The following is a 12,869-nucleotide window of genomic DNA, read 5'->3' on the forward strand; positions in this document are numbered from 1 at the left end:
GTCTCTCCGCTTTGTTCCTTTGCGCGCGCCATATTGATCCGCGGTAGTAGGCTATCCCCGCGTGCTTTCACTCGCACACACAGCATACGACGTGCTGCGACGGTGTTATCGCCTTTAGACTGCACTGGGAAAAGATCGCGGCGACATCGACGGTGACGGGGAAAATGCGCCAGGAGTGCCCATGTAATTGTTTCGAAATAATGACAAAGTTTAGGGCAATGCTTGGACTTCCCGGACGGTTGTCATTTCATACGCGGGCGCGCCATCTCAGCCCGGCGCGGCACATCGTTCAGCTGCTGCTGGATAGGAGTAGCAGCGCCACGCCAGCTACGAAACGAAACGTCTCACAGAGCGTTGGCATGATGATTAGCTACGCCACTGGTGTCGGAGGCGTCGCAGGTAAATGGTGCTCTAGGCGAGAGTGACGGGCAGGGGGAAAAATTTTGTTGAGAGAACTAGTCTCACATTCTTCGCTATACGTGCTACGCCTTGATTTAGTTAATATACATACTTCGTTGAGAATGTCACTGAAGCAGCCTCTCACACATATATTCCTTTCAGTGGCAATCTTCCGAGGCATTCGCGATCACCAGCGATTCTGAAGGACATCCATGACTGCCTGCCATTCAACTGCGATTGCGTGTACGAATTCGCTTTTTACTTACCATCCGCTGATCCCAGCAACAGGTAGCCGAAGCAAGCGGCAACAAGGACGATGCAGCATATACCGATGACACCGAAGATGATCGCCGTTGGGTCGGAATTCTCGCTGGAAGTTTGGATGGTATTTTCCGCATTCACAATCAGCAGTGCGCGAAAAACAATTCCACTAAGACGCTTCAAACGATAAACATAGCCGTGGTCGAAAGGGCGATCGCATAGGGATACGTCGTGCACACCTTGGGATGAATTTCACTCACAGTTACTCTTTCTTATACCTGCGTCTTCTGACAGTCGACGCTGTCTTGTGCCTTCAAACTTATCACACCGCGCAATTCTCTGCTATCCACCGCAGCGCTTCCCTTCCTTACGGTTTCTCTATTCAAACACATCTGATATGTTCTATACATTGAATGATTTGCGCAGCGTTTCATTGGTTCTCTTTTAGCTCAGCAGAAAGAACCGTTATCGTTTACCCCCGTTTGCTGTCCTGAATGTGAACTCTCCTCCTGCCTGCCATTTGATTATTCACTCTCCCCCATTATTAATTTTTATTCTCCTGGACGTCAACTCCACCCTCAATATCATCTGAAATTTCTATAAGGATATGTGCTTTTTCGTCGCCCATGTGTCACCAAGTTTTCTTATCCTACAATTTATAACACCACGGGTCAATGCCAGGAAAACAAATTCTGTGTATGTACATTTCAAGGACATTATACAGCCGCCTGACACAGTTACAAAAAAAGAAATCTTACTAATAATTCTGAGTTAGTATCGTAACTTTTGGATTACATATAACTTTGCCGCACGTATATTGAGCGGAAATACTTCAATATCTTCTTCCTAAACTGATTGAATAGCCAGGTCAGGCTTCGAATCAAAGTATAACCGTAAAAGATGAACTGTGTCGGTAAACTGTTGCGATCGCGCATTAGAAATTAAAAAAAACGGAAGTGAAACATAATTATAGTAAATAATAAGATGCTTGTGTGATCCGGATCACTCCAAGAAAGGGTAGGTGGGGCCCAAACTGACGCTCCAGCTGTGGTTACCTCTGTGAAACGGAAAAACATCTAGAAGGCTACGCCGCTCCTGACTCTGTTTTCATTTTTATTAATAAAAGAAGTTTTACAAATCAAACTTGGAATGTAGCACAATTCCACTTCTTGATGTTGGTCACTTAGAGGAGGACAATGTCTTCCCAGGAAATCGAAATGAATATCTAATAACCCTGTTTCGCTCGTTCACACTTAAAATTATTACTTCTCAGCAAATACTGCAAATGACGAATTGTAGCCGGTGACTTCAAACGTCATATATGCTTAGGACAAAATATGGGCATGACATCAGTTTCTATATGTGTGTTCCAACAGTGTGGGATGAAATGCGTTCTTGTTCCAATAATTTTTGCATAAAGTCATTTTTTTTTAAACTAAAAGAAAAAGCAGCGAATCTTGATAGTGAAATTGTCTGCGCTTATATCAAGACCGGTGCTATTTTCAAAATTCGAAACCCATTCAGTCTGCCTTGAAATCACTGGCTTCAATTTGTCATTAACACAGAGTTGATAAGTGAAATTTTTGTTTATTTGTCAGGTATGAATTTTGTTTTCAGTATATTGTCCACCTGTCTGCATAATCCAGCTGAATGAATAGATATCTGCTATATGATATACGTGATATCAAAAAATCCTGTTAACCTAAAAAAAAAAGAATTATTTGCGCTTTCGCTCGAAAGGCACAGCGTAGATAGTAATAGCTCAGTATTCGACAACCACACATAGTGAGGTTCGCTGTTTTATTAGTTACACGTCCCAGAAATTGCAGTAAAGATTCGCTGATTCAATTACCAAGCATGGTGTCACGTGCGCGCAGGCAAACAAGAACCGAGCTTGCTCGATGAGCACGAAAACTCGCTGTCACATTGCAGGCGTGATAAGCGAATACAGAGTGGGAGCGAATGCTTCTGCTCTGTCTCGCCTGAACACGCCTGTGTAATTTGAGATAACGTGATCTCTAGCTTTACGTTTGCTAGAATGCGCACATGCGTTCACTGCGATCATGGCTCGCCAAGGCTTTGCACCCACCGAAGAGGACCTACAAGATGGGGCCCGGGTGGTTTACGCGCTCGGTCACCGCGCGGTCAGCTTGGCGTAGCCACGGCCGGGCTAGAGAGGAGGCGTGCGCTCACCTGCCTGCCTCAGAGCGCGCGTCATGGCGGGTGCTACTACCCAAATCGTTTTCTTTTTCTCGCTCTCATGAACCGGAAGGATCCGGTTATGAGGACGTGATCATTGCTCGAGCATGACAGCTGATCTTGAGAAACAAACTTCTAGAAGGATAAGAATGGGTTGCAGCACATGCGTTAGGTATGGCTCAGTCATGACCACGACCTTACATTGTACTCGAAAAGAAATCTGTGCAACCGTTGCTTTCTACCATTGGTAACATGAGAGAAAAAGGCGGGAGGTTAACAAAGAAACACGCGAAGTTATGAGACCGCGCTAATTGCTATGGAACAAAACGTAATAGGTTTGATGCTAAGAGGCGGGTAGGCAACGGTGTGGATTAGAGGGGAAAGGGGGTAGCCAATATTAATTCTGACGTTAGGGGCACGTTTAATTTTGCAAGACATGAGTAGGGAAAGGTAAGCGATGCTATATTACAATTATAGAATGGGTGTTATGGATAGGGAAGCTTAGTGGGAGACGGCAGGGAACGAAGTGGCGTGATGTGATGAAATTAGGAGATTTGCTGAAGTCAGAGTGCGTCCGATGGGACAAGACATGGGTAGCTGAATATCTCTGGGGGAGGACTTCATCCTACAGTGGACGTAAATTGGCTTAAACTAGGAGATATTTGACCAGCCCAGCGATGTATTTTTGATTTGACCAAAATTACCCTAAGATGAGTATCGTAAGTTTATTAGTTCAAGTGCAAATGAATTATTCAGGCATGGGCACTAGGAGGCAAATCTTATTCTATTCTTATACATAAGGTGTTCTTCTATGAAAACTGCCATACCACCCTGCTCTATTAATACAACCGGCATAAAGCTGTCGGTATACAACTAGACGATCCCTCTGAAAGGAACAAATTAGGCCAGCATTGAAAGAACTGAAATCATTCTCGCAGTGCAGTTGTTTCTCAGCATAGTAGCTAACGTTTAGTACCTGCCGACGCAAGCATATTCTCTCAAGTGCATTCAAAATGTTTTCATGGGATGGTTTTAAAGTAAATTTTGATGTTCGAGCAATGTGTGATAAGATTAGGACTTAAGTAGAAATAAGGCTTTATGTTTACCTACAATGGATATTGTGTCAGACTATGATTATAACGACAGCGTTCGAAACACTGCAAGCTTGTTTTCGTGCTCTGCAGCTGCATTCATAGAAAAAGGAAACGTTTGGACTCAACAAGTCCTAAGCTATATATATAGCTTACCTGTCAGAAGCTGGAAAGAACATTCATGAAAACCGTGAGCAAATAGATCCGTTTTAACTTCTCATTAGCAGAGATATACAGTAGACAGTAGTGCAATCACAAGGTATTCATTAGACAAGTTTTGTTTAATATAGCATGAATTGTACTGAAACCATGTACACTGAATGCGTACTGAGTGAGTATTTAAGCGCAAATATTATTTGGGGAGAACTCAATTACTTAACGCGATCACAAATACGGGTACTGCAATGTTACCCCTAACTGACGTATTGCGAATATTCTTTACACTAAATATTGTCACAATCCTGAATGCATTAGGAGGACATGGCTGCACGATGAGAACGCTCATGATTCATGCTGCAGCCGTTGTTCGCTATGTTACTTTGAATACAGAATGCAGAAGGTTGCGCGACTGAATTTAACACACTAATTGTTAAGCGCTGGTATACTCTAAGTAAGCTTTATCTGGCCTGCTCCTTGTTCCCACTTTGGGACCATTCAGCTCCTGAACCATGCTTCAGAAAACTGAGCTCTCTCCCTCTCACCCTGAAATCACGCACTACATTGTGTAGTTTAGACAGGGAAAACAATAACGCTTGATAGCCCCAAAGAAACTCAGGCTCTTCTCCGGGCCTCCTGGTAGGCTCATCCCTCCAGTCCCAACACGTTCTTGACGTGCTGCACCAGAAGCGGCCTCCATAGCTTTCAAACTTTCATGTGGGAATGGTCTACTGCTGCCAGATGCAGGGACGCCGGTTGGGTGGTAGTTTTGAAGGTTTTGTATTTCTAAACCTTTTGTATGAACATACAAGGTATGTTCATTAAATGGATACCCCTGCACTGTGTGCTAGTGAAGCAGCCGAGGTCTCTGTTAATGTAATGCGCATACTGCAGTAATGCGTGTGTGTGCTTTTCTTTTGATATATTTGAGAATCAGTCAGTTCTTAACCTTGTGCTTTGTATAAAACCTCTTCCTCAGTATTAGTACTTTAAAGCAGGTGTGCAGACTTTTGCCTGCGAGCATGTGTGTGTGTGTGTGTGTGTGTGTGTGTGTGTGTGTGTATGTGTGTGTGTGTGTGTGTGTGTGTGTGCGTGTGTGTGTGTGTGTGTGTCTGTGTGTGTGTGTGTGGGTGGGTGGGTCACCCAACTCTTGAGGCTAGCACGTAGCACCCCTTTGGAAAGAACAAGTGCGGGGACGTGTGTGGACACAATTTGTTAGAGGTTGTGGCGCCTTCGCTGTGCTGCATTCGCTCCACGAGTTCCGGACAGCGCCATGCCAGCTCGCGTCAAGGATTATCCAGGGCTGGACGCAGCTCCGTAGCTCGCCACGGGCGGATTGCCCCTGCTTGTCAGAGTCAATGCGCGTGTTGGTTTCCAAGTGTCACTTAGGAAAACACAGGCACCATCGCTGGTGCATGTAGCTGCTATGTGTATGGAATCAAACTCATGCGCATTTTACGAAGCTGTACGGCTCGGCTTTCGCTGGCATCGGGGGTTTGGGTTCCCAGGAAATGAAGATGAAATCCCGAGATTCTGGAGGTACGATGCGCTCTCGGTCATATCAAACCATAGGGGCTGATGCGGATCTCCGGTGTCAGTCGTGCATCTCCTTGTAAAAACCTGGGGATCTACATGACTGAGCGTTGCGGTTACTCCCGATGAGTCCATGGAGACGGCTCACCAATTCTGCAGCCACTGACGTGGAAGATTTCGCATAAAGACTCAAGTTTCGCCGCCATGGCATTGAGCATTTTCTGAACCGTCCCGCTATATGTTTTTCTACAGCCATCAGCTTTGTAATAAAAAAAAGTGATGTGCCTTATGGCAGTGCTCTAGTAAATGTACGGGCCAACCAGATGTGCTCGTTCATAATATTGCGGCAGAAGTGCAGGCCTCATCTGGAGCTTTATCGTGGTACGCCACCATGGAGCTGATCCAACGCATACTGATTTATCCGTTCACCGGCGAGCTGGTGATGGCCCAGATTGCAGGGACCTAGACAGACTGTATTGACCCTAGTACTTGCTTGTCTTTTACCGGTGACCGCGGTTCCCTTCTAATAAATGGTAAAATTCATCGCTCAGTGTAAGATGCGCTTTCTTCAATTCGAAGCTTGTCAAAATTTGTTGCTGGTTCTATCCATTGTCTGTCGTCCCCAAATCCTGTGTTACGAGATTCTGTGAGCAAGATGAATTGTTTAGTAATTTTTGGAAGGCACGCGTGCATTAACGAATAAACTGAAAACTTCGACGAGTCATGTCCACAAGCCAACGCGCTTCACCCCCAGATTAGATTTCATCGATTTTCGAGAGGGATTTCCACTATCATTGTGGCAAGTGTTACTTATTTTTCTGGGCTCAGGTTCGCCCAATAGTTTGGTGAAGTTCGTAGTGCCACTCTGGTTCTTCACCATCACTATAACGTGACGTCTGGTAGAGGCGCTTCTTCCTTCTGTAACGGGCCCCCCTGCATGCCCTAGTCGTGAAGACATCGTCCACATCACCAAGGCGCCGCGAGCTAGCCAAAGACTACAACGATTGCCGCTGAAGTTCGTAGTGATACCTTATACAAGGAAGCTCATGGCCAAGTAAACAGGTGCAATGATCGCCGCACCGTCGTCTGCACTAGTTATGCAATAGCAACCAAGGGAATCATTGACGTTCCGCTGATCATCGACTGAAAACTCAGACATTTGGCTCGATATTTAGGAAAGGGCCGCGACGTTCAACAACTGGAACTGAGATGACAAGTGACGGCATACCCATTTCTTTTTGGAAGACGCTACTCGGACATTATTCGAGAACTGTGAGTCATGCGTAACGTCATGAGACCTAATTCGCAACAGCTTCCTTCAGACCTTTACGAGGGCCGTATGGAGAGAAATAAGTGAAATTCTGCTAGAAAGTCGAAAGCGGCTGAGCAGCGAAGAGGTAGCTACCTTCACTGAAGAGGTTACCCCCTGCTTCATCAGGCTGACTGACATGCCAGATGAAGCCTCGTTTCCTGATCAGGGCTTTGAACCAAGGGCTGTTCACCGTACTAGTTAGCATTCCTGCCAAGACAGTCGCGGAATTTCGATGCGGCAAATCCACGGCAAATCCACGGCAAATGGCAAGCCACGGCAAAGCCACGGCAAGCCACGGCAAATCGAAAAGGCGCTAGAAATGCGCACAAGGCTATATGATCGCTACATGGCTTCGCCGAAATAAGAGGTCTATGGAATTTGTAGCGTCTACTTGTCCGAGACAATGAGATCAATATCAATAGCAATATCAGAGCTCGAGGAGATACAGAGGGAGGTCCCAGTGTCGCAGCTTGAGGTGGCCTCGATCACTGACGTTATGCGAAATGAAACCCAGCAGTGATTTGGAGTTCCCGAAGGATAGCCCGAATCGCCGCCACCCCATCAAAAATCGCTGATCTACGCCGCCGTCAGCGACTACCAGGTTGCCCCTCCATCTCCGCGGCAGGACCCTACAACGCTGCAGTTCTGTTGTCTGCCGCCGCCACCAGACTGCCCGCCTGTCAGTGCGCTTAACACTCCGGGCGAGACAGACACATGGCGCACCTCTGACCACAGCCCCTTTACTATCAATTCGGTGAAGCGGGCACGTCCAACGCCGATGCCCACACGTCGACGTGGAACAACTAAGGTTCACCGTCAACGTTCCCCGTACACCACTAGGCGAACAACCTCAAGAAAACGCTGATTACCTCGCAACGACTAGTTGGTGACCTCGCCGACCTTCTCGTTTAACGTCGCCAGGCAGCTACCTGTCCTTAGAGAGCACACAGTACTCTGGCCCAACCCGTGCCCGTTTTTTAACCCCTACCCAGAAAACTCAAAGCAGCAACCGATGGAGGTGTGGTTGTTCATCGATGCGCCGAAGATCCTCCGCGACCGACACCGACGCTGCACCATACATCTCAACGACATAGCGACGCTACGACGCCACCAGAAAGAAGGCTCGAGGTCAAGAAAACGCCGCCATAAGACGTCCTGATGACACGACATAACATCGCTGCAACAACGCGACACACCCGTGACCCGAAGCCGCCATCTAACAGCAATACAAGACAAAGGATTACTGACCTCGACATGCTAATTAACAGCCACAACGTCTCCGCTCTAGTTTATACAGGAGCCGCCTACTCTGTCATCAGTTAACAATTGACTGCCTAGTAGAAGCAAATGAAGACCGCATGCGAAGGCCCTCAATTCTGCACGCAAGAATTACCGTTCATGACCGGGTTTACCCTAAGACCTTTGTTATTTTGCAGCAGAGTTCACGAGACGTATTGCTCGTTAAAGATTTCCTCGATCAGCACGGCGCAATCATTGATTTCACCTCCAAGCCTGTATGTTTTTCTGAGGACCAAGGATACTACCACAGAGTTTCCTGCGTCGCCGTGTTTTGAGTGTGCTTGAAGTTCAAGTCACTATGCCGCCACGAGCCAGCATGGTTTCTGTTCGTGCAGGAGACACTGGAGACACAGAAAGAATTGTCGAGGGGGACCAGCAAGAGCTGCTCGAAGGTGAAATTGCCGTCGCATGGAGGATCGTGCAATTGCGCCGAGGAAGAGCCCAAATATTGTTGACAAACTTCAGCCAAGAATATAAAACGTCCCTGAACAAGGGCACCAAAACGTTAAATCAGTCAGCAATGCGCTTGTCCTTTCGAATTCCGTCGAACCCTCAGTGAGGCTCACGAACAATTTTTGATATTAGTATGTCTTAAACAAAAGCAAGAACGGCTAAAGAGTTTCCTTCAGGAATACAAGGAGTGCGTTTCGTCGCCATCAAGGATTCGTCAAACAACAAATGCTAAGCATCACATTTATAAACAAAGAATCCACCCGCCCGCTTTGTAACCCCTACCGTGTCTTGTCAAGAGGCTCGTGTTTGCTTCTACTCAACGGGGTTCAGGTACTGGTGGAGCGTAGTCAATGGGGCAACCATGTGCTTGGGGTGGTGGTGGTGATAAACTTTATTGAAAGGGGGAAGGGTAAAGGGGGACGTGACTGAGGGATTGGGGAGCGTATAGCAAAGGTCGTGCCTTGCCAATGGCGGTCGACACAAAGCCGCGTTTGGTACGGACTTTCTCCATCACCGAAGGCCCCGGGCAAGATGACCGGGAGCGCTTCGGCTCTAGTAAAGTGCATCGAAAAGGTCGTTGATCATACCTGGACGTCTGACCCTTCCCGAGTTGGGGAGGTACTGCATAAACTAGCGCCCTTAGTTCGGGGCCGTGCACCGCACGCCATCGTTTTCCTCATTTCCAATAGAAGTTACAAGAACGGGCCAGTTGGTTGGTCATTTATTCGAAGAGAGGCAGTGAGGTCGGCATAAGCTATAGCTTTCTCTGACTTACTACTCTACACTGAAGGACGGAGAGGAAAAGGGCTGACGAATGATGACGACGACGATATGAGCAGAAGGTGCACATATACAAACAAGTTCGCAACGTTGTGGCACCTCCAAACCCGTGTGTCTAGCCCAGTTTCTAGAAAGGCTATACCTGCACTCGCTGTCAAGGACCAGTTGGCGATGCATGTTAAAGCAAATACAGCGCAGAAATAGACGAAGAATCAATAACAGCGACAGAGAAGAGCGCTTGCACAAGAGCCTTTGCGTATATCCCTGTTAGTATTCTATGCGATTCTGCGTTGTAGCCGTCTCACTGAAGAGAAAAAATATTTTGAGGTGTCTGAGTAAGTTAGCATGCTACAATATTGCAAAAACCACTCTTATCGCTAAATGTATCCCAGTAAGCCACAAAATATGCAAAACAGGAAGACATGTGATGACACCGCCTCGACGTTGAAGCCCCAGCAAACCGTGATGACATGGATATTGACGACGTCTGCCGGGGTCTAAAGAGTTGTTTATTCGCAACGATAGATAACACAGCATTCTAAGGAGGCAAACATTGAATGCTGGTACAGAAATTTTACAGTGCCTCAAAGGCCAATATACGAGAAAACGCTTGGAAATATGAGACGTCAGGTAGTGTGTGTATTGAGAAAAACAAGACAACATAAGCATGGGACCAGCTTACACGTTACATAGGATAAAGATAGACGAAATCGAATGCTTCTATTACGACACATAGACATGAAATGCACCGGATGTGACCACCACGAGCAGGAAATGAACTTCCGCGTAACCGGCAACCGAATCAACTCCAGAATTTTCAAGGCCTGATGTAGGGAAACAAGATATATATATATATATATATATATATATATATATATATATATATATATATATATATATATATATATATATAGTGCTACAGAAAAGCCGCCACAGTGAGGCTGCACTAAGGAGGAAGAAGACGACGTGGGCCCGCTTGATATAGCGTCGCTATTTTTGCCTACCGTTAGCTTTCCTGTAAGTAACTTGCATATAGCATTGGACTTCAGCTACACGTAACATTAATTTGGCGGAGGAGGACGTTCCCCGTACTCATCATGGAGCTTCGCAGCGGTCGCAACGGCGACAGTGCAACTTCGGCTCCTGCAGGTGGCACTTCATCTACGCAACCGTCTCCGCCTGCAGCCCCTACCTACGTCGCCGTTTCCCCCCCTCGGGATCCTGGTGTTTTCAACGGAGTCGGCAGTCCTGATGTTGACGACTGGCTCCGCGTATACGAACGTGTCAGCACCAGTCACAGGTGGGATCCGACTATTATGCTTGCGAACGTTCTTTTCTACCTCGACGGAGCTCCACTTGCATGGTTCCTAACTCACGAAGAGGAGATCTCGAGCTGGGATCTCTTCAAAGAGAAGTTCCGCGACCTTTTTAGCAGTCCGTTTGGTCGCCAAGTCAATGCCAAGAAAGCCCTTGCCACACGTGTACAGACGTTGACCGAGTCCTACGTGTCTTACATTCTCGACGTCTTGGCCCTTTGTGCCAAGACTGACCCGACTATGTCTGAGGACGATGAGGTTAATCACGCCCTCAAAGGCATTGCTGACGACGCCTTCATTTACTGAATTAAGACGGCGAGCTGGGTGAGTTAGTGATTGAACATGTTCCTGTGGGTGGGCAGCGCAACCCGGACGAAGGGACGCTGCCTTAACATCCACCTTAGGGAGCACCAAGGCGCGATCAGGAATGAAACAGGTTCGAGTCTGGCCGCGCATTGTAGAGTTTGCTCATGCAAACCCATGTTTGAACAAACGGAAATACTGTATAAAAATATGCATCAAATTAACCGCGAGATTGTAGAGGCCTACTTCATGCATGTGAACTCAGGCGCATGCGTCAGCCAGCCTTATATCACTCTACAGGATAAAGAAGCTGATTTTTTGAATGGCAAGATAGGCTAACACCCTTGTAAACGTCATTTTACACGTGTTTACATTTTCTGTATATTGTAGTACGTTGCTTGAAATAATAAACCAGTTGTTAGTCTGCGCTCGTGTTGTGTACTTCCTTTCGTCCTTCATCCGGGTTGCGCTGCCCACCCACAGGAACATGTTCAATTTACTGGTGTTTACGAACGTCACCAGCATCGATGCGACCCTCATGGAGTGCTGCCGCCTTGAGCAGACTAAAAGCCGCCGGGTATTCCAGCGCATCACGCGACTTCCCAACACAGCTGCTATGTCATCCTGTGACGGCCTCTTCCACCAGCCGTCGCGATGTGACAACTTGGCCCGCATCATTCATCATGAGGTCGAAGCGGCACAACCGACGGCCCCTTCTTTCCCGTCACCTGATCAGTCTCCGGTGACAATCTCCTTGATCCAGGCCATAGTCCGTCAAGAGTTGTCCAACGTCGGCCAGCAATCCATTCGTTCCGTGCGCTCGGAACCTCCTTCTCCACGCACGTCCCCACCGCGCTCTTCTTACTCCTCTTAAGGACAGCGCAACTCCTCCGAATGGCGTACCCTGGACGACAAGCCGATCTGTTTTAATTGCCGACGCATTGGACACGTCGCTCGCCACTGCCGCCGCCGCTGGACTTCTCCGATGCGCTATTCTCCTGATTACCACCCTCGCCCCTCTTGAGCGTCCTTTTCCTTTCCCCCTTGTATGCCCGCTCCATCATCTGGCCCTGCGACACCTTTGACACGACCCCGCTACTCCCGCTCGCCTTCTCGCTCCCGTTGCCAATCTCGTTCGCCCCCGTCACACCGTGCTCCTTCTCCGGCCTACTCGCCGCACCCCCTACCGGAAAACTAGACAGTGCAGCTTCTGGAGGTGAAGCTGCAAAGATGACATTGGCACGAAATCCTCGCTTCACCTTACCCACGAACAAGAATCTTTTGGACGTTCACGTCGACAATGTTCCTGTGTGCACGTTGATTCACACTGGGGCGCATGTGTCCATTATGAGTGTTGCTCTTCGCCGTCGGCTCAAGAAAGTTCTGACGCTCGCCCCAACCAATTTGTACAAATCGCCGACGGAGGGACTGTAGCTATTGTTGGCATGTGCTCTGCCCGACTCACCACTGCTGGGAGACAAACCGTCGTTCTCTTCACCGTCATCGAGCATTGCCCTCACAAACTCATTCTCAGTCCGAATTTCCTTGCAAATCATTCCGCCATCATTGACTGTTTGGCCGGCTTACTTCGCCTTGACTTGCCTCTTCTTGCCGACCCTGTGGACCCGCCTCCAAGCCGTTTGAGTTGCATGGATTTTATTCGCCTACCGCCTCAATCTGTGACACACGTCGACTTGTTGTCCTCACCAGCTGTACCTGACGGTAATTACGTGGTCCACCATTTCCGGCAGTTATACTTACACATCG

The 12,869-nt window shown here is 47.7% G+C and overlaps 1 protein-coding gene across 1 annotated transcript in view; it reads right to left on the reverse strand.

The window, feature by feature from the left end:
- LOC135907217 (mucin-2-like) overlaps positions 1-12,658 on the reverse strand; it is a 65,251-nt gene extending 52,593 nt beyond the window's left edge. Inside the window, exons 1-4 of the mRNA XM_070526386.1 lie at positions 12,568-12,658; positions 12,109-12,285; positions 11,831-12,023; positions 666-769 (exon numbers count right to left, since the gene is read on the reverse strand). Of these exons, the coding sequence (XP_070382487.1) occupies positions 666-769; positions 11,831-12,023; positions 12,109-12,285; positions 12,568-12,658 (565 nt within the window). The remainder of the gene's footprint in view (positions 1-665; positions 770-11,830; positions 12,024-12,108; positions 12,286-12,567) is intronic.
- Between the last annotated feature and the right edge of the window lie 211 nt (positions 12,659-12,869).

Source organism: Dermacentor albipictus, chromosome 9 (assembly GCF_038994185.2).
Source record: "Dermacentor albipictus isolate Rhodes 1998 colony chromosome 9, USDA_Dalb.pri_finalv2, whole genome shotgun sequence".
NCBI lineage: Eukaryota > Metazoa > Arthropoda > Arachnida > Ixodida > Ixodidae > Dermacentor > Dermacentor albipictus.